At 47.3% G+C, this 19,717-nt stretch overlaps 1 protein-coding gene across 1 annotated transcript; it reads right to left on the reverse strand.

Annotated features, from left to right (window-relative positions):
- Positions 1-8,490: 8,490 nt before the first annotated feature.
- Positions 8,491-13,175, reverse strand: LOC103632518 (brassinosteroid LRR receptor kinase BRL1). The gene is made up of 2 exons (XM_008654299.4): positions 12,890-13,175; positions 8,491-12,498 (listed from the first exon to the last, which is right to left on the reverse strand). Exon 2 carries the CDS (start codon positions 12,359-12,361, stop codon positions 8,714-8,716), a length of 3,648 nt encoding a protein of 1,215 aa, XP_008652521.1. The 5' UTR covers positions 12,362-12,498; positions 12,890-13,175; the 3' UTR covers positions 8,491-8,713.
- Between the last annotated feature and the right edge of the window lie 6,542 nt (positions 13,176-19,717).

A 19,717-nucleotide genomic window follows, 5' to 3' on the forward strand; every position in this document is an offset into this window, starting at 1 on the left:
CCAAGTTCGAGCAATGATTCAAAGGGATCATCCCGTCGACCAAATTTTGGGTGATATCAGCAAGGGAGTAACTACTCGATCTCGATTAGTTAATTTTTGTGAGCATTACTCTTTTGTCTCTTCTATTGAGCCTTTCAGGGTAGAAGAGGCCTTGCTAGATCCGGACTGGGTGTTGGCCATGCAAGAGGAGCTCAACAACTTCAAGAGAAATGAAGTTTGGACTCTGGTGCCTCGTCCCAAGCAAAATGTTATGGGAACCAAGTGGGTGTTCCGTAACAAACAAGAAGAGCACGGGGTGGTGACAAGGAACAAGGCACGACTTGTGGCAAAAGGTTATGCCCAAGTCACAGGTTTGGACTTTGAGGAGACTTTTGCTCCTGTGGCTAGGCTAGAGTCCATTCGCATTTTGCTAGCATATGCCGCTCACCATTCTTTCAGGTTGTTCCAAATGGATGTGAAGAGCGCTTTCCTCAATGGGCCAATCAAGGAGGAGGTGTACGTAGAGCAACCACCTGGCTTCGAGGATGAACGATACCCCGACCACGTGTGTAAGCTCTCTAAGGCGCTTTATGGACTTAAGCAAGCCCCAAGAGCATGGTATGAATGCCTTAGAGACTTTTTAATTGCTAATGCTTTCAAGGTTGGGAAAGCTGATCCAACTCTTTTTACTAAGACTTGTGATGGTGATCTTTTTGTGTGCCAAATTTATGTCGATGACATAATATTTGGTTCTACTAACCAAAAGTCTTGTGAAGAGTTTAGCAGGGTGATGACTCAAAAATTCGAGATGTCGATGATGGGCGAGTTAAGCTACTTCCTTGGGTTCCAAGTGAAACAACTCAAGGATGGGACCTTCATCTCCCAAACGAAGTACACACAAGATTTGATCAAGAGGTTTGGGATGAAGGACGCCAAGCCCGCAAAGACTCCAATGGGAACCGACGGACACACCGACCTCAACAAAGGAGGTAAGTCCGTTGATCAAAAGGCATACCGGTCTATGATAGGGTCTTTACTTTATTTATGTGCTAGTAGACCGGATATTATGCTTAGCGTATGCATGTGTGCTAGATTTCAATCCGATCCTAAGGAGTGTCACTTAGTGGCTGTGAAGCGAATTCTTAGATATTTAGTCGCTACGCCTTGTTTCGGGATCTGGTATCCAAAGGGGTCTACCTTTGACTTGATTGGATATTCAGACTCTGACTATGCTAGATGTAAGGTCGATAGGAAGAGTACATCGGGGACATGCCAATTCTTAGGAAGGTCCCTGGTGACATGGAGTTCTAAGAAACAAACTTCCGTTGCTCTATCCACCGCTGAGGCCGAGTACGTTGCCGCAGGACAGTGTTGCGCGCAACTACTTTGGATGAGGCAAACCCTCAGGGACTTTGGCTACAATTTGAGCAAAGTCCCACTCCTATGTGATAATGAGAGTGCTATCCGCATGGCGGATAATCCTGTTGAACACAGCCGCACAAAGCACATAGACATCCGACATCACTTTTTGAGAGACCACCAGCAAAAGGGAGATATCGAAGTGTTTCATGTTAGCTCCGAGAACCAGCTAGCCGATATCTTTACCAAGCCTTTAGATGAGCAGACCTTTTGCAAGTTGCGTAGTGAGCTAAATGTCTTAGATTCGCGGAACTTGGATTGATTTATAGCATACATGTGTTTATGCCTTTGATCATGTTCCTTATGCATTTTGTTGTTTATTTATGGTGCTCAAGTTGTACAAGCACTCCCCAGACCTTACAAGTCCATTTGCAAGTGATGCACAAATTTAGGGGGAGATGTGCTACAACTTGACCCTTTGAGACTAACTGTGTGCTTGAGTTTGCTTAACTTAGTCTCAAAGATGGTTTGAAAGGGAAAAGGTGGACTTGGACCATGCAAGACTTCCACTGTACTCCGATGAAAGAGTAACTTCTTCCAAGTTCATCTTTGCACTCTTATTGCCTTTTTACTCTAAGTTGAAGATTTTGGTGAGGCAATGGGGTTCAAGGGCCAAAATTGATCCTGTTTTGGTGCTTGATGCCAAAGGGGGAGAAAATAAGGCCAAAGCAATAAATGGATCAGCTACCACTTGTGAAATTTTGAAAAAGTAGAGTTAGAGTTTTTGTTTGTCAAAATACTCTTGTTTGTCTCTTATTGTCAAAAGTTGGTCTTTTGTGGGGAGAAGGCTTAATTATGGGAAAAGGGGGGAGTTTTTGAAATCTTTGATCAATTCTCTTGGAACAACTCTTGTCATGTCTCAACAAGTGTTTTTGACTTAGAGATAGGAGTTTGAGGTTGATTTGCAAAAACAAACCAAGTGGTGGCAAAGAGTGATCCATATATGTCAAATTTGAATCAAAACAATTTTGAGTTCTTATTTGAATTGATTTTGCACTTGATCTACTTGCTTTATGTTGTGTTGGCATAAATCACCAAAAAGGGGGAGATTGAAAGGGAAATGTGCCCTTGGGCCATTTCTAAGTATTTTGGTGATTTAGTGTCCAACACAAGTGCCTAAGTGTCAAATGGTGGACAAAGTACAAATCAAGTATAAAGGTATGTTTCTCAGACTTAGTACATTGTTTTAGAGACTAATGTATTGTGTCTAAGTGCTGGAAACAGGAGAAATCGAATTGGAGATGAGATGGCCTTGTTCAGCCCAAGCCAGCTCTGTCTAGGTGCACCGGACTGTCCGGTGGTGCACCGGACAGTGTCCGGTGCGCCAGACTGGCTCAGGCGAACTTGCTGCTCTCGGGAAGAAATTAACGGCGTACGACTATAATTCACCGGACTGTCCGGTGTGCACCGGACAGTGTCCGGTGAGCCAACGGTCGCCGGGCCAACGGTCGACCGCTTAATCCGGGCATGTGGCCGAGCCAACGGCTAGAAGGGGGCACCGGACTGTCCGGTGTGCACCGGACAGTGTCCGGTGCGCCAACGGCTCCAAGGCGCCAACGGTCGGCTTCGCTAAAGAAGGAAAGAAATCCGCACCGGACAGTGTCCGGTGGTGCACCAGACTGTCCGGTGCTCCAGGCGACAGAAGGCAAGAATTGCCTTCCTGGAATGCACTCAACGGCTCCTAGCTGCCTTGGGGCTATAAAAGGGACCCCTAGGCGCATGGAGGAGTACACCAAGCATTCACAAAGCATTCCTAAGCACTAAGACATCGATTCCGCGCTCTTGATTCCTTGCGATAGCAATTAGAGCTCTAGTTGAGTTGTGAACTCATTGAGTTGTGTTGTGAGCTCTGGTTGCGACTTGTGTGCGTGGTGTTGCTGTGATTTCTTGTCTTGAGTGTGTTGCTCATCCCTCCCTTACTTCGTGCTTCTTTGTGAATTTCAAGTGTAAGGGCGAGAGGCTCCAAAGTGTGGAGATTCCTCGCAAACGGGATATAGTAAAGCGAGAATAACATCGTGGTATTCAAGTGGGTCTTTGGACCGCTTGAGAGGGGTTGATTGCAACCCTCGTCCGTTGGGACGCCACAACGTGGAGTAGGCAAGCGTTGGTCTTGGCCGAACCACGGGATAAACCATTGTGCCATCTCTGTGATTGATCTCTTGTGGTTATTGTGTTTTGTTGAGACTCCTCTCTAGCCACTTGGCATTATTGTGCTAACGCCTAATCAAGTTTTTGTGGATTAAGTTTTCAAGTTTCACAGGATCACCTATTCACCCCCCTCTAGGTGCTCTCAAAAACGAACGCCCAAGATGCATCCGAACTCTGATTAGATTGGACTTTATATGGATGGAAAGCTAAGAAGGTAAGCTTTCCAACCAAACTGGAACCACCTTAAAATTCATCTAGGGCCAACAGGAATCGTTGAAACAAGTCAGCATCCAGATTCTATTTTGGTGCTGTGACAACGTCTGTTGGGATGTTGGGCCATGTATCGTGTTGGAGTCCATTAGGGGTACGACCAGGGGTTACGCACGCCCCTAGCCTCTATTTTAACAGTAGCCACAACCACATTAGGGTTTGGGTTTTGCTTAGATCATATCTATCATCGAATAGTGTCGCCGTTCATCGGTTTGTGAGACCCCACCTCATGATCAATGCAGTTTTGATTGTGTTCTTCCTGTTCTTGCTTGTGTTATTGATTGCGCTTGCAAGGATAAGCCTTCATGGCGAGGTCACTCGTGTGTCACGGGTGATAACGAACAGAGAAGTGGTGTAGTGATTGCGAGGAGCCGTTCGCTCGGAGCCTTGGATCATCAACGTCGAGATCTCCACCCAATCAAGTTATCGGACCTCACGGAAGATCAGACCTTTGTCTTGGTTCCTATGGATTATTTTACCAAATGGACCGAAGTCATTGCTCTAAAAAATATGACACATAGAGAAGTAATTGAGTTTATAACGAAGCATATCATTCATAGATTCGGCATTCTCTAGACTTTGACCACAGACCAAGGGACTTCTTTTATGTCAAAGGAGGTATATGAGTTTGCTAAATCATATAAGATCAAAATGCTCAATTCATCTCCGTATTATGCTCAGGCCAATGGACAAACCAAGTTTAGTAATAGGACATTGAATAGCCTTATAAATAATAAGATATCTGATCATCATAAGCATTGGCATAAGGTTTTGTCTGAAGCTTTGTAGGCTCATAGAATACCTTAACACTGTGCCACTAAAGTTTCTCTTTTTGAGATTGTTTATGAACAGGAAGCTGTTTTGCCTGTGGAGATAAGCCTGAATGCTTTCAGGTTTGCCAGGCATAATGATCTAGTTATCAGTGATTATTATAATTTGATGATGGACAATATTGATGAAGTTACTGACAAGAGATTGGTGGCTTTGGGAGAGATCAAGAAAGGCAAGATTATGGTTGCCAAAGCTTACAACAAGAAGGCCAAGGCTAAGTCATTCTAGGTAGGAGACCTGGTATGAAAGACTGTCTTGCCACTAAGGAGCAGAGACCAGAAATTCGGGAAATCGTCGCCATACTAAAAAGGCCCTAACAGGATCACTGAGGTAATAGCTGGTAATGCCTACATGTTACAAACTTTGTAAGGAAAGAACCTACCCAAGGCGCAGAATGGTCGTTTCTTAAAGCAATATCATCTTAGTATGTGGCAAGATGCTTAGAAAATCAATGTTGTTGCATCGAGTTGTTTCCAGCCTGCACCAGTGCTTTTGGTTTGCTCAGCATCCCCAAAAGGTAGGGGGCACATGTCGAGCACCGTTTGTGGCACTAGGCACGGTCGAACGGTCCAGCCCTGAGGACCGTACAGTCCGGCCTGCGGATGGTACACCCTTAGGCACAGACAGTCCGCGATTAGATCAAATCAGGCATAATTATCCCTTTTCCGCGCGTGTTTATCCCTCTAAACTCGTTGTTGCTGTTGGGAGACACCTAGGAACGGGTCCAGACCTCTCCCTATATATATGAAGGGGTACGACCGATTGCAAACACCAACAATCGAACCAAAATCAATATATTATCTGTTCTTTACCTTTTGCCCTATGAGTCGACAGTAATGTAGCCTTCTTCACCTCAATCTTCGTCTCACTTCGACTCTACGTCGTTTGGAGGTATCTTGGGTGGCCTGCCGATTTCAAGACAAACCCTAGGATCTCTCCTCCCCGACGGGGTCCCTTTCGGGAGCGAGATCCAGGTGTTGTTGGCGAACACCGCCGCCCCTGCGCACGTGTAGATCTTCTAGCCACTAGGCGCGGATCGTCTAGCTTCATCGCAGGGAAGACTCACCTCTGCGCTAGGTTGTGGACCGTCCGGCCCTAGGCTGCGGAGCGTCCGCGCTGCCGTAGAGAGCACCACCGCTGATACACCTCGCAGTGATTAGCGCCCAGATCGACGCCAATAGTTGACTCGGAGGCGCTGTCATAGAGAGCACCACCGTCGATACACCTCACAGTGATTGGCGGGTAGATCGACGCTAACAGTTGACTCGGAGGCAATTTATTTTGCATGCTATATTATAGTTTGTTGCAACAACTATCACCTCTTTGCCGGCAATTTATGTTCGAACTAGACAAAGACATCACAACAACTCTTTGCTCAAATAAAATGAGGATGACTTGAGTACGAAAAGGTGGAAGAGAAATTCTAAGTGTGAGTTACAGAATGATCCTAAACACCCCCTCTATGAATAAGGTGGATTTAGGTTTTTTGAATGTTTTGATATTTTGGAGATTTTTTTAAAAAAATTCAAACAACGAAAATAGCGTCAACCAATTAAATTGCACCATGTCAGCAACTGATCGCTTTTGAACGATAGCTGCCAATCCCAACATGCCAGACACTAATAGTCTCGATTGGCCCGATCACGACGTCGTATGTATCAACCGTCCTGATTAGCCGGGTCTCTACTGACTGTCGGAAGTGGCATGCCAGCGGGCGGTATTGACCGGAGCTAGAAACCACCTTAGAGCATCTCCACTAGTTCACAAAAGAAGCCCTTAAAAATATTTTAGGGTGTTATTAAAGAATAAAATCATCCTCTCGTTGTTCCTTAAATGAGGTTAACAAATATACCAACTTACTAAATATCCCTATTTATTCGTCATACTTGGGGACCTCTTGCGCACTCTCAATAGCCTATTTCGTGTGTCAATTACACCGTAAAATCATTTGACGACCATCGAGTTTGCACCCGTGTACAATTAATACACTTTAAATAGTTTAAATTGCGGAAAGGATGAATTAATCATCCTCGTTGACAAGTCTCAAGACTCATCCAAAAATTTAAAGGAAAATGACCAACCGTGATTCATACAAAATGAAAATATTTATAAAGAGAAGAACAATAATTATTATTATTTTATTGTACAATTGAAACCAAATTTATGTTACAATTAATAACTAAGAAAATGCGAGTTAGCATAATTTTAAAATATTTAAAAACCTAAGAATTGGAAACACTTAGAGACTAAGATTGATTTTATTCCCAACTAGTCGGTTACCCGTGCGTTGCGATGGCTCACAACAATACCCACGTAAATTATCCACCAAAAAGATCTCCAGATTTTTTATTGATTGTCTCCGTTCTTCGCATAATATTTTTTTTATGAACGCACAGGTACCATAGGCAGCAAATCAGAGATCCCATCCCTCGCCTCCCCCACTTCCATGATTTCGTAGAGCATGAGGGGAAGGGAAGAGGCAGACATACATGTTCGTTGCCGGAGAAAGACACGATGAAGATCTGGACATCTGGAGGCGACATAGGTAGTATACCACTAGATATATAGGGAGAGAGCAAGCAAGCGGAGAAAGAAGCTCAGTCGAAGCAGCTCCAAACCGAGAGGCACCCGCACCAGTCGTCAATTCGAGAAGGGCGAGAGAATGCGAGTGTCTTCCCAGTCCTGGACCCGCCGAAGCGACACAAAAACACCACCAATTCCGTAGCATATGCCGACTGCTGCCACGCTACGAGCCTTGGTTGTCCAATATCTTAGACCTAGACTCCTCATTGCCAAGATAACCTAGGAGTAGCAGGCGTCACCATGTCCTCCTCGACGGCACGCACGGACAAAGGCCAGGAGCATGACTGACTCGCCGCGTACCCACGTTGACGAGCGTCGGTCGGCTCGCGGCTGCGACCGTGGGTGGGGGCAGCAGGTTGGGGAGGAAGAACAGGGCGGAGGCCGGGAAGACGAATGGGACGTCCGACGACGGCGAAAACAATGATGCACGCATGATGCGAAACGTACTCGTGGACGTGCAACAGCCACTGCGTGAGTCGCTATCGAGGCTGGTGTCGGACGAATACGGGGAGGAGGCGTATGCTCCTACGCCCTTTGCTGAGAATGGGGTGGCGCGGAGGTGGAGGCATGACCGCATGAGGGTTGAGAGAAAAGAAGTAGAATGACGAACGATGTTGTGGCAACTGAGGCGAGGATCCTTATTATCGTGCAAAGGTATAGATGGCCAAATGGGCTGTGTCTAGCGAGCCGGCCCGAGGCTTGATCCATTTAGTAGTGTCTGGGCTAACCCGGCACGAGCGTCGTGTGGTGATTGGGTCGTAGCCCCGACCAGTAGTGCTGGTCCGGCCCGACACAATTATTTTTTTTATTTTACAAAAATTCATATATACATATATACAATTTATATTCAATATTATAAACATATGAGCATGATGTTCTACTTGTTAGACAGTTTCGTCCAATGTCTTCCACCTTTCTTTCATTATTAGGTTGTGGGTTCAAACTCTACCTCTTGCATCGCTTTTTAACATAACTCACTTTTTTAATATTTTATGCTGAGTTGATTTAGAAGAAATGTAGGGACTTTTTTGTAAAAAGATAATGTAAAACGACCGTTGAAACTGGTGCTTTAAGTATAATAGAGAATAGAGATATGTATTTAACGACTTGCTAAATCTAAGTTTATGCTGAGGCATATTTCTCTTCGTGATAACTAGTGAACTTGCTAAATCTGAGTTTAGATGTCTTCTTTTTAGGAACTAGTGTAAATGCTCAGGTATGTTTCTGTTTTCCGTGATAATTGTAGTTGCTACGATAAAATTGGCAAACTGAGAGGTGGCTTCCATATCGGTAGTAAATAGTTAAACATCCCGCTATTTACAGTGAGTGTGACTGGAATCAAAATCACAACTTTTCCTACTAAATCGGAGGAGGCCACTCTTTTTCCTACCAATCTAAAATAAAATGATTGAGCTAGCTGCTGTTGTATCGTACCCCTCGAGGGACCATGGAATCAAAATCTGCAAAGGCTCATGAGAAAGCATCAAGTCGGTTTCTCTGCCGATTCGTCTATCGTCGATGAGTTGATCGAGAACCCATCGAGGAAGTCGCTGTCGGGGTCAAGGTGCAGGTCTTTGAACATGGCCATGACCTGTATCATGGTTGGCCTCTGGTTGGGCCGGTCGTCCAAGCAGTCGCGAGCGATCTTCAGATACTGGTAGAGCTCAGCTTCCCCTGACTTGGTGTTCGTCAGCGTAGGATCGAAGATGTCACCGCTCCTGTTCTCCTTGACCATCTGCTTCGCCCAGCCGACAAGATTGTTGTCTCCAAACTCGGTCGGGTCGATGGGCTTCTTCCCTGACAGAAGCTCCAGGAGCACGACCCCGTAGCTGTACACGTCGCCCTTGGTGGTGCACCGGAAGCTCTGGTAGTACTCAGGTGGCACGTACCCGGGCGTACCTGCAAGTGTGCTGACGCTCAGATGCGTGTCCAGTGCATTCATCAGCCTTGCCATCCCGAAGTCAGAGACACGGGCCTCCAGGTTGCTGTCAAGGAGCACGTTGCTTGACTTCATGTCCCGGTGGATGATGTGCGGGATGCAGCTGTGGTGGAGGAAGGCAAGCCCCCTTGCTGCACCGATGGCGATCTTCTTCCTTGCTGCCCAGTCCAGCTTCACACCAGCAGTCTTGGCCTTGTCGTGCAGCAGAACATCTAGGCTGCCATGCTTCATGTACTCGTACACGAGGAGCCGCTCGTCGCCAATCTTGCAGTATCCGAGCAGCGGCACGAGGTTGCGGTGCTTGATCTTGCCGATGGTCTCCATCTCCGCCGTGAATTCCCTGTCGCCCTGTCCTGTGAAGTGGATCAGCTTCTTGATGGCAACAACCGTGCCGTCCTTGAGCTTGGCCTTGTACACCTCGCCAAAGCCGCCGGAGCCTATGAGAGTCTCAGCACTGAAGCCATTGGTGGCCTCGAGGAGATGCGCGAAGGTGAGCTTCTTCAGAGGCTTCTCAAATGTCGCCACGTTGATGCTCAGTGGCTCGTGAACACCTGACAGCTTCCAGCTTGTCGTGCCAGATGTTGGAAGGCTTTGAATGTACCCGGTTCTCATCTCCTCAGTCTTCTGGTTCTTCCTGAGCTTGCAGAGGGTGGTGACCAGCAGCAACAACAGCGTGAGCATGGAGAGCACGATTCCGACAAGAATGCTTCCCCCGACGACCTTCCTCCTTCCATCAGATGAAGCTGACGGCACACTTCCCTGCCCTGGGTCATGGCCACAGGGAGGCAGAGGGATGCCGCAGAGGCCAGAATTGTTGGCATACCGGGACTGCGGAAACGTGGTGAGCTGCCCAGTCGAAGGAATCGGACCAGACAGGTTGTTGCTGGATACGTCCAAGTCAGCAAGGAAAGTGAGACCACCGAGGCCCGGGGGGATGCCACCGGTGAGATGGTTGTTTGAGAGGTCAAGCGCGCCGACTAGCTTGAGCCCTGAGAACTCATACGGTATCGTGCCGTTGAGGTCGTTGTGCCCCAGGTTGAGGACTTCCAGATACATCATGTTGCCAAGACCCGCCGGGATCGCACCGGTGAGGCGGTTGTAGGAGATGTCGAGGAAGATCATGCTCCCATTCTTGTCGAACGAGTAGACCGTCGTGCCGGTGTAGATCCTTGTGGATGGGCAAAGGTGCACCGTCGGGAACGCAGCCAGCCTCTCAGGCCGGATGCCGAAGAACTCGAAGAGCACACCAGCACCAGGGCAGATGTTGCCGGCCTCGTTCCGCAGGAACGCAAACTGCTTCCCTGAAACAATGCCCCCCGGAATGAGCCCTGTCTGGCTAGCCAGCTCCGGCGGTATGGTTCCGGTGAAGCTGTTGCTGTTGAGGTCCAGCCAGATGAGGTTGTTGCAGCTGCCGAGCTCTGCCGGCACAGGGCCAGACAGCTGGTTTTTGTTGAGCTGCAGGATGGCGAGCTTCTGGAGCTTGCTGAAGCCGCGAGGCACGCTCCCCGTCAGGCGGTTGCCGGAGAGCGACACCCAGATGAGGTTGACGCATCTGAAGATGGAAGCCGGGATGCCTCCAGTGAAGTTGTTGTAGCTTATCACCAGCGTCTCCAGTGTAGTGCCGTTGGAGCAAAGCATGTCCGGGATCTCGCCGGACAGGCCGTTCGCCCACATGACCAGGTCAACAAGCTTCGGCAGCACCATTATCTCCTCCGGAATCTTGCCAACAAGGAGGTTGAAGCTAAGATCAATGGACTCCAGATTGGCGCAGTTACCCAGCGACTTCGGCACTGTGCCATTGAGGTAATTGTTGGGGAGGAACAGCTTCCGCAGCGACGGCAGTGATGAGCAGAGATCTTCCATGATCTCACCGACAAGCTCGTTGGACCCGAGGTCGACCACCTCGAGCAATGGGCAACCCGCCGCCAGCGCCGGCAGCGGGTTCTGCCCGGTGATGTTGTTGAACGACAGCCGCAGCACGCGGAGCGAGGAGATGGTGCTGACGACATCGTCCACAAAGCTCCCAGAGAGCTGGTTGCCACCGAGGTCAAGCACCTCGAGTGACCTGCACTTGGCAAAGCTTGCCGGCAAGCCACCAACCAGCCGGTTGCCTGACAGGTCCAGCTCAACGATTCTGCCGCAGAGCTGGCTGAGCTCATCCGGTATGGGCCCGGAGAACTCGTTGCCGGCCAATGCCAGCCGCTTCAGCGAGGAGAAGCCAGTCAGGAACGCCGGGATCGGGCCGCCGAGGACCTTGTTCCCGGACATGTCCAGCACCTCAAGGCGGCCGCAGTTGGCGAGGCTCGGCGGCAGCTTGCTGCTGCTCAGGCCGTTGAAGGACCAGTCCAACACCGTCAGGTTGGCGCAGCCGCCGAACTCGTACGCCGAGACATCCCCGGTGAAGTTGTTCCCGGCGATGCTGAGGCTCGTCAGGTTCGACGGCGCCGTGGACATCAACCCCGCGGGCAGCGCGCCGGACATGTGGTTCCACGACACGTCCAGCACGGAGACCACGCTGCACGGCGCAAGCTCCGGCAGCCGGCCGACGAACTGGTTGGCGGAGAGGTTGAGGTACCGCAGGCCGTGACAGCCGGCGAAGGAGTAGTTGAGGAGGCCGGCGTCCGCCAGGTGGTTGCGCGACAGGTCGAGCGACCACAGCGATGGCGGGAACGGGAAGCCGCCGCCGACTAGGGCGTTGCGCGACAGGTTCAAGGACTGCAGCGCGGCGCACGGCGCCAGGAACGCCGCGGGGAGCGTCCCGTTGAAAGCGTTGGACGACAAGTCCGCCTCCACGAGTGCGCACGGCGAAGCCGACTCCGCAGCGTGCGAGAGGTTGCCGTAGAAGGCATTGCCGCGGAGGTCGAGGCGCTGGAGTGCCGGGAGCGCGAGTAGCGCGTCGAGACGAAGCTCGCCGACGAGCGCCATGCCGCTGAGGTTCACGGCCACGACGCGGCCGTCAGGCTGCGGCGCGCAAGAGACGCCGGCCCACGAGCACGGTGCCGACGCGGTGGCGTTGGCCTGCGCCCAGCCCGAGAGCGCGCCACGCGGGTCGTCCGCCACGGACGCACGCCTGAAGGCGAGCAGCGCCGCCGCCTCCTCTGCGCCAGCAATGGCGGCCGCCGTCGCATGAAGCAGAACCAGCAGCACCACAGCCACAAAGAACCACGCAGCCGACGTCGTGGAGGCGGCCATGGTTCCAATTCGCGTGCGTCGATTTGCCGCAATCGCAGGCAAGAAGATGAGCGAACAATGGAGAAGAAGGGCCGCCGGTTTCTCCGTCCTGCCGAATTCTTGGACAACTTCACATGACTGTGGAGCAGATGACCTCACTGCAAATTCGCACAGGAAATTCTCGAATCATTTAACAGAGAAGCAAAACGATAGAAGAGCACAAGGAATCTTAGTTTGGAAGGGAAAGCGCCGGTGCAAGAACAGTCATACAGTTGCAAATGCGAAATTATCGGCACAAACTGCGCACCGAACCCAGGAGGTAGTTTTCCTCCAAAATTCAAAGATGCCATGATGATGAACTATACCGGGAAGGAAACCAACTCCAATTTGGGACGAAAGAGACGAACCTAATCAGGTTGTACGAATATAAACCAGAGGACCAGAAAGCCACCAAAAGAATCCAGATTAAGCAGGTACTTAGATGCACATCCAAACATTTCTTCAACACAAGAACAAAGCAGAATGAAAATCCAAGAGGCTCCTGCTCACCTTGGCCAAGCGAAGAAACCAACCCCACATCAAGAATGAAGAACACCACCAACAGACCAACCAACCTACTACTACTTCAGCAATTGGAGACGAAGATGCACGAGGAGGGAGAAGAAGGGAACAGGAGCCTCTTGAGACGAAGCAAAAGTAGAAGAGCACACACAGCGGCACTTGAGAGTATTTAAGTAGGACGAGCGAAAGAGAGTAAGGAAGGGCGAGTCAGCTACTGAACCCCGCCATTGGCACTTAGGATTAACAAAGCCTCGGAGAGCTTTGTTTGCTTGCGACGGCAATTAGCCCTGGAAAGAGGGGCCGGATTTTGTAATAAAAAAAACTAATGCATTTGTCTAGCCGAGGCCGTGGAAGAATATAATTGTTGGTTATTGCGAGGGGCTGATAGGAAAAGGCGTTCGTTTCTCAGTTGTGTGTGTCTCAGCATCCGAGCCCGGTCAAACTTGGGATTTGATTCTTCCGAGCCCGCCTTTTTGGCATCTCTCATCGACTCATCCCATCCCTCCAAGCTCTCTCTTCTACCCAAACAACAAATTTCTCTATAGTTTTAGCCTTCTAGGCCTATATATATATTTACATTTACTTCCACTGAGAATTTGTCCCGGAGTATTGTATGTGAATGATTGTAGAGTAATATGTATTTTTCCTTTGTCGAAATGATATTTCATAGTTTCTGTTTATTTTTGTTGGTTGTCGTCGAAATGATATATCATTGTCTTAGCTCTCTCGTTTTCTAGTAGTAGGAATGCTTCTCATGATTTATCACGGAAGTTGTTGACATGTTTTGTTTTTATGTGCACCTTTGATTTGATGGTCTTAGCCCATAACACCTTCATTTTGAAATAAATTTTTTGACATTGTGATATTCTAGTGAAGCGGCAAAATATATTGCATAAAAGATCATCAAATGGAATTCATGTGCCAAAATCAGTTTGTTCACGACTCATGCTATTTACTTGAACCATCGCCGGACAAAACCTTAGCTACGGGCTACACTATCATCTTTATAGAGACAGATGATACGAGTGAAGATACTATTAGATATTAAGGCTCCAAATAGATCGACCAGGCCAGGCCGGCACTAATTGTGGTCATGCCAGCCCCGGCACAAATTAGCTAGTTGGTCATGTCGTGCCGGTTTATAGGCCACGTGCAAAGCTTAAACAAGGTCGGCTAGGTTAATAACCGTGTCGAGCCGGCCTACAGCCCAACGAACTTAATGGGTCTATAACAGTCATATAAAAATAATCTAAAAATATGCATATATTAGGGTATAACCCGTAGTTGTTAGCTCTAAACACATATTTACACCCACAAACCAACAAAAACAATTATGTTGTTGTGTTTTATGCTCTATATTCAAGTATAATATAGGTACATATATGCAAAAAATGGAAAAAAATCGGGTCGTGCCGGGCCTAGCCCACCGTGTTGCACCTTAGTAATCGGGCTAGGCCGGCATGGGCCTGCTTCGCTACATGCTGTGTGGAGTTTGGGCCGCGCCAAACCCATGTCGTGCTTTGGGGCGCCCGATAAGTCCAACCCTCATGTACCTGTATAGCCCTAGCTTTGCTAGGAATTACTGTCTGTGTTTGGATTGCTAAAGGGAAAATGCCTAATGAATTAATCAAGATGGTATAGAACCACAACACTTCTTTGTCGTGATTCACTGGATTTACCCCCTTAAACTTCTCTATGGAGACGAAGCAGTATCCCTAGAAGAGGTAAAGACAAGATCATCAAGGATTATTGCTGCAACTGAAGACGCAACCAGTGAAAAAAATCCTAAAGACACAATAGAAGAAGTCAGACTCGAAGCACTCGAGAAGATCAGCAAATAACAAGTCAAAACAAGAAAATAGCAAGACAGGAAGGTAAAACTGAAACAAATAATGATAGGGCACCTCGTGCTTCGGAGGGTGGCCAATCCTGATACAACAGGCAAGCTTCAAACAAAATGGGAAGGTCCTTTTTTAGTTGCAGCATCAAATCGACTGGGGTCATACAGACTAAAATACATGGAAGGGAATGAAATTCTAAGATCCTGTAATGCTGATGAGCTTCATAGATATTATGTATAGCATGCATTTTCTACTTTTGTTTTCAAGGATGACACCCATTTTCCATAAGGGGGATTTTTCTTTTCTCTTTAATTGTAAGTTTTTTAATGGGCCTACCTTTGTAATATTTGTAGGGTCGCCCATATGTATAAGGGCACAAAACCCAAGCATGATGTAAAATGTACTCTAAGACTACCTTTGAATGTAACAAGAAAACAAAAAGACCCCGAAGTCCTTTGTATGAAGGTAGGATTAGTCACCCAGTAATGGTGACAAGACTCTGAAGTCCTTCAAGTGGAAGGCAGATTCATAAAGAAAAATACCCTAAAGACCTTCAAATGAAGGCAGGATTAGTCCGAGTTTTAGTGAGAAGACTGTGAAGTCCTTCAACTGGAAGGTAGAGTTACAAAGAAAAAGATCATGAAGTCCTTCGTATGAAGGCAGGATTAGTCACCCAATAATGGTGACGTGGCTCCGAAGACCTTCGGATGGAAGGCAGGGCCACATTATTAAAAAGAGATTAATTCTAAGTTTATATTTTTAAATGATTATTATTTAAGTTATATTATTTTTCTTGTTTCAATAGTTACATTACAATGACGAAGAAAAGAAAAAGATAGTCGTTGAACTTCAATGAACTGAAGGTGATACTACTGGTAAAGTTTTGTTACTCTGTCGATTCATTTGCGTGGAAGGAAGGTTTTTTCGCCCTCGACTGAAGGTAAGTGATGATATTGTGATACTTTAGGGGACTCAGGCTATTTCCTGGGTACCTCTCCGTAAGGACCTGTTTATTGAGTGACCACCCAGGATAACAGTGCAACCATGAGGGTGGAATGGGACGCCCTTAACTGAATTATTAGATGAACCTAGGGTGTAGTTGGCTTTGCTGGAGGGCCGTCAATAGGGGCTGGGGCATAGTGCTCGCGCTGCTAAGGGTGGGTGTCGAGGTTCATTCGATTTGGTTTTGTTAGTGACCCACCTTAGGGAGGTGTACTGTGTTTGTACGACTGACGAAACCTAACAAGCAGCTATGCACCAGGGGAGTCTTTGTAAATGCTACGTAGTGATACCCTGTCAGGCCACCTAGGTAGTGGTCAACGGGGAGTAGCGCTCTCCAGGCAAAAAGGGAATCACGACTCGTGAGTAAAGTGTGCAACCTCTGCAGAGTGCTGGAAACTGGTATATCAGCCATGCTCACGGTTAAAAGCAGCCTTGGGATCCTCTTTGGTTAGAAGAATTTTGGATACTTTAATGATGATGGTTATAATTATGATCTCTGGTATTTCCTCTTGGAGGGAATACATTTGGGTAATAACTGGGTTTATTACTAAAATTTGGCTCTACTATTAGTAATAAATACTTGACCAACTAAAAGCAACTGCTTAACCTTAACTCCACATACAGCTAGTCCACTTTAGCCAAACAAGACATTTCCTGAGTACGTTGATGTGTACTCACCCTTGTTTTAAAAACCACCCCACCCCAAGTTGTCCCCACTGTATTCAGTGCTCAGGAGGAGATGCAGGCAACATGAAGGACTTTGAGGAGTTCTAGGACTATGAGGAGTTCTAGTTATGTTAGTGGCAAACCCCCAGTCAGCTGCCTGTGAAGGCATTATCTGCTATGTTCGCTTTTCCGCTTTGATGTTAGTAAAGACTTTGTGTTGGAGACTTGTTCTCAAATGCTATGAGTTAAGAACAAGGCAACACAGAATGTTAAAGGTTAATACCCTTCGACCTTCGAAGCATTATCTCCTTTAGGATATAATGATCTTCAGACGAAGGTCATGAAGGACTTACCTTCATCACGGTAGTATATGTTAATGAAAGAAGAAGCATATGAAATATAAGAGGCAACATGAATAATCATATGATATTATTTATTATTTCTTCTTTATATTATCATGGATAAACAGAAACAATATTGAATTACATTTATACCTTCGGCTTGACAGAAGGTAAAAGTCCAAGCGTGACGCACGAGCGAATACAAGTCAGTGTGAATAGTACGAGGTACTGTTCATCTATTTATAGGCACAGGGCACAGCCTGTGTAAAATTACATTCATGCCCTTTATGTTTACTATTGACTTAATGACAATCCAACGAGGACTAGACAGTCTTTTCCCCTTTAAGTCGGTTCCTTTTTCTGTCGTTGAGCCGAAGCTTTCTTGCGCATAGCTTCAGAACTGATTCAACCTTCGTCCCGACCATGCTTTTCATATTGTGTACAGCTTTATTCCGAGTCCGAAGGTTCCTGTACATATATTACACTTGGGAAACATTGTTAGTCATGTTTTTGAGGACCTTCGGAAGATGAAGGCCCCCAACAGTAGCCCCTCGCAGTATTAATTTGTTATAACAACGAATTCAGACTGCGACATGAACGAATGCCTTAAGCCGAAGGTCCGAAAAAATACCTTCCCTTTGCTAGAATAGCAATAGTCAATGACAGACAGGGCCCACCAAGTTGCAATGCACTGGGCGTATAAATATAAACCATAGCAGCAGCATTTGATACGCCATTTCCACCATTTGCGTTATTTTCTCAAACTTTTTAGCTCTTGCTCACTAGCTCTCGCCTGATTTTCAAGCTTTTCGAGCTTCGGTTTAAGGACGTGTTTCACCATGTCCGGGGAGAAGATGACTGAGGAAAAGAAAATGACTGCAGAAACGAAGCTAACTGAGGAGACGAAGTTGTTTGAAGAAAAGAAAACTGTGGATCCTTTTATCGTTGGGTTTGTTGAATCTATGTCAAAAACAAACACAGAGAAGATTACTAAAGAGATTCTAGAAGGATTGTCTGAAGATACTGATGATAGTGATAGTTATGATGTGGAGAGTGGAGACGAAGATTCTAAAGATCGGCCTTGGAGACCAAGCCATACTGTCTTTGGAAAATCGACTGTTAAACAGAGTCATCTTGACAACGTGAGAGGAAGGTACTTTCGCGACATGTCTATCATGAGAGTTGGCGGAGACAACACCGCCCCTGCCCCTGAGGAAAATGAAGTTGTTATCTATCGAAGCGTTTTTAATGCTGGTCTTTGGTTCCCTTTGAGCAAGTTTGTAGTTGATGTGCTGAAGATGTACCAGATCTTCCTTCATCAGATCACCCCCGAAGCTATTATGAGGATGGGGATTTTTGTCTGGGCAGTAAGGAGTCAGGGGCTAGAGCCAAGCGCGAAGTGCTTCTGCAGTATGCACGAGCTTTTATATGAGACGAAGGTCATTGGTAAAGAACAGTACCACAACAACTTTGGTTGTTATGGATTTATTGCTCGCCCCAATGCAAGCCACCCGGTACCAACATTCCGGAAAAGATGGCCTAGGTCCTGGATGGGAGAGTGGTTTTATGTTAAAAATGATTTAAAGGTAAGGGAAGATATCAAAGAAATCATTCAGCGACCCATCTGGTCTCGCTTCGGCGTTCGAAAGCCGAAGGTGGAAATTTATGGCAATGTCGAAGCATGTCAGAGGGCTTTCAGCACTGTGTGTGCCTTCATTAGCACAAGGGATTTGATTCAAGAGCATATATCCTTCAGGGTATGGCCACTTGTGGAGAGCTGGGAGATGCCGAAGGAGACCACCGCCGATTCTAGTGAGGGTGGTTTGGTCCGACTGAAGTATACCTTCAAGTTTAGGGAGAAGTTTGATGAGCCAAAAGACGACTGGCTGAAGTGTATCGAAGCTACTAGTGATGAGCTACTTGGAGCATATTCCAAGGACGAAGATAATGCTCTGTCCACAACCTTTGGAGGTCGAGGCAAGAAAAGATTAAACAGGGTATTTGATGCTATTGGCTTCGTATACCCTGATTACCGCTACCCGCTACGAGGGCAAGAGAAAAAGAGGAAGATTGCCGCTTCGGTCACCCTAGCTAAGCCTGAGCCGAAGAGCAAATAGGTGAAGGTTCTGACCCACTGGTCGCGTTATATTGAACCGGCCGTAGTGCCTGAATTTGGCACAGGGTCCACTTCAGCAGCCGAAGCAACACAAACTACTCTGATTACACAGAGCGCTGAAGAGCCGACCGTAATGCCGAAGACGCATACAGTCGAGCTAGTCCAAGATAAGGTTGATAAGGCTGAAGAGCCAAAGGTTGAAGAAATAATAAAAATGCAAAAAATTCTGAGCCCTCCGACAGAGGCAAGACTGCCGAAGGTGCAAAAGGCTTCTGCCGCAACTTCCAAGAGGAGGAGGAGGATGGCCAACGTGCTGGATGCTGTGCTGGAGACTACAAAGGCCTTGAGCCCTGCTGCTACAAAGAAAATTGCTCAAGCTGCAAAAACGCAAGCCGAAGCCAAAACTGGGCAAGCAGAAGCCAAAGCTACGTAAGCTCAAGCTGAAGCCTAAGCTGGGCCTTCAGTGCCCACCGAGACAGAGCCTACCGCGCCTGAGGAAAAAACGATAGAGCAGATTGCACCTGAAAAGATCAAAGCTCCTGCTCCTGAAGCTTCGAACAAAAACGCTGACTACATCATTCGTCATGCTTCGGGAAAGGAACTATCCCAAGAAGAAATACTAGAAGCAAGACACTACGCCCAAAGATTGAAATATCCGAAGGGGGCCTTAGTGTTGAATGGTAGTAACGAAGAAGATTTTCTATACTGTCTCCCGGATAACAAAGAGATATCCGTTTGCCGGGAGATAGGTAAGAGCATAGGATTCCCGAAGCTGTAAGATGGCCTTTCGATTTTGTCGAAGGATGAACTTGCTGACAGCCTAGCATACAACAGTATCAAGGTATAGAAG

The sequence above is a fragment of the Zea mays genome, chromosome 7 (assembly GCF_902167145.1).
Source record: "Zea mays cultivar B73 chromosome 7, Zm-B73-REFERENCE-NAM-5.0, whole genome shotgun sequence".
In the NCBI taxonomy this organism is placed as follows: Eukaryota; Viridiplantae; Streptophyta; class Magnoliopsida; order Poales; family Poaceae; genus Zea; species Zea mays.

Excerpts from the sequence above, each read along its gene's own strand:
- LOC103632518 (XM_008654299.4), bottom strand. The coding sequence starts at position 12,361 with ATGGCCGCCTCCACGACGTCGGCTGCGTGGTTCTTTGTGGCTGTGGTG.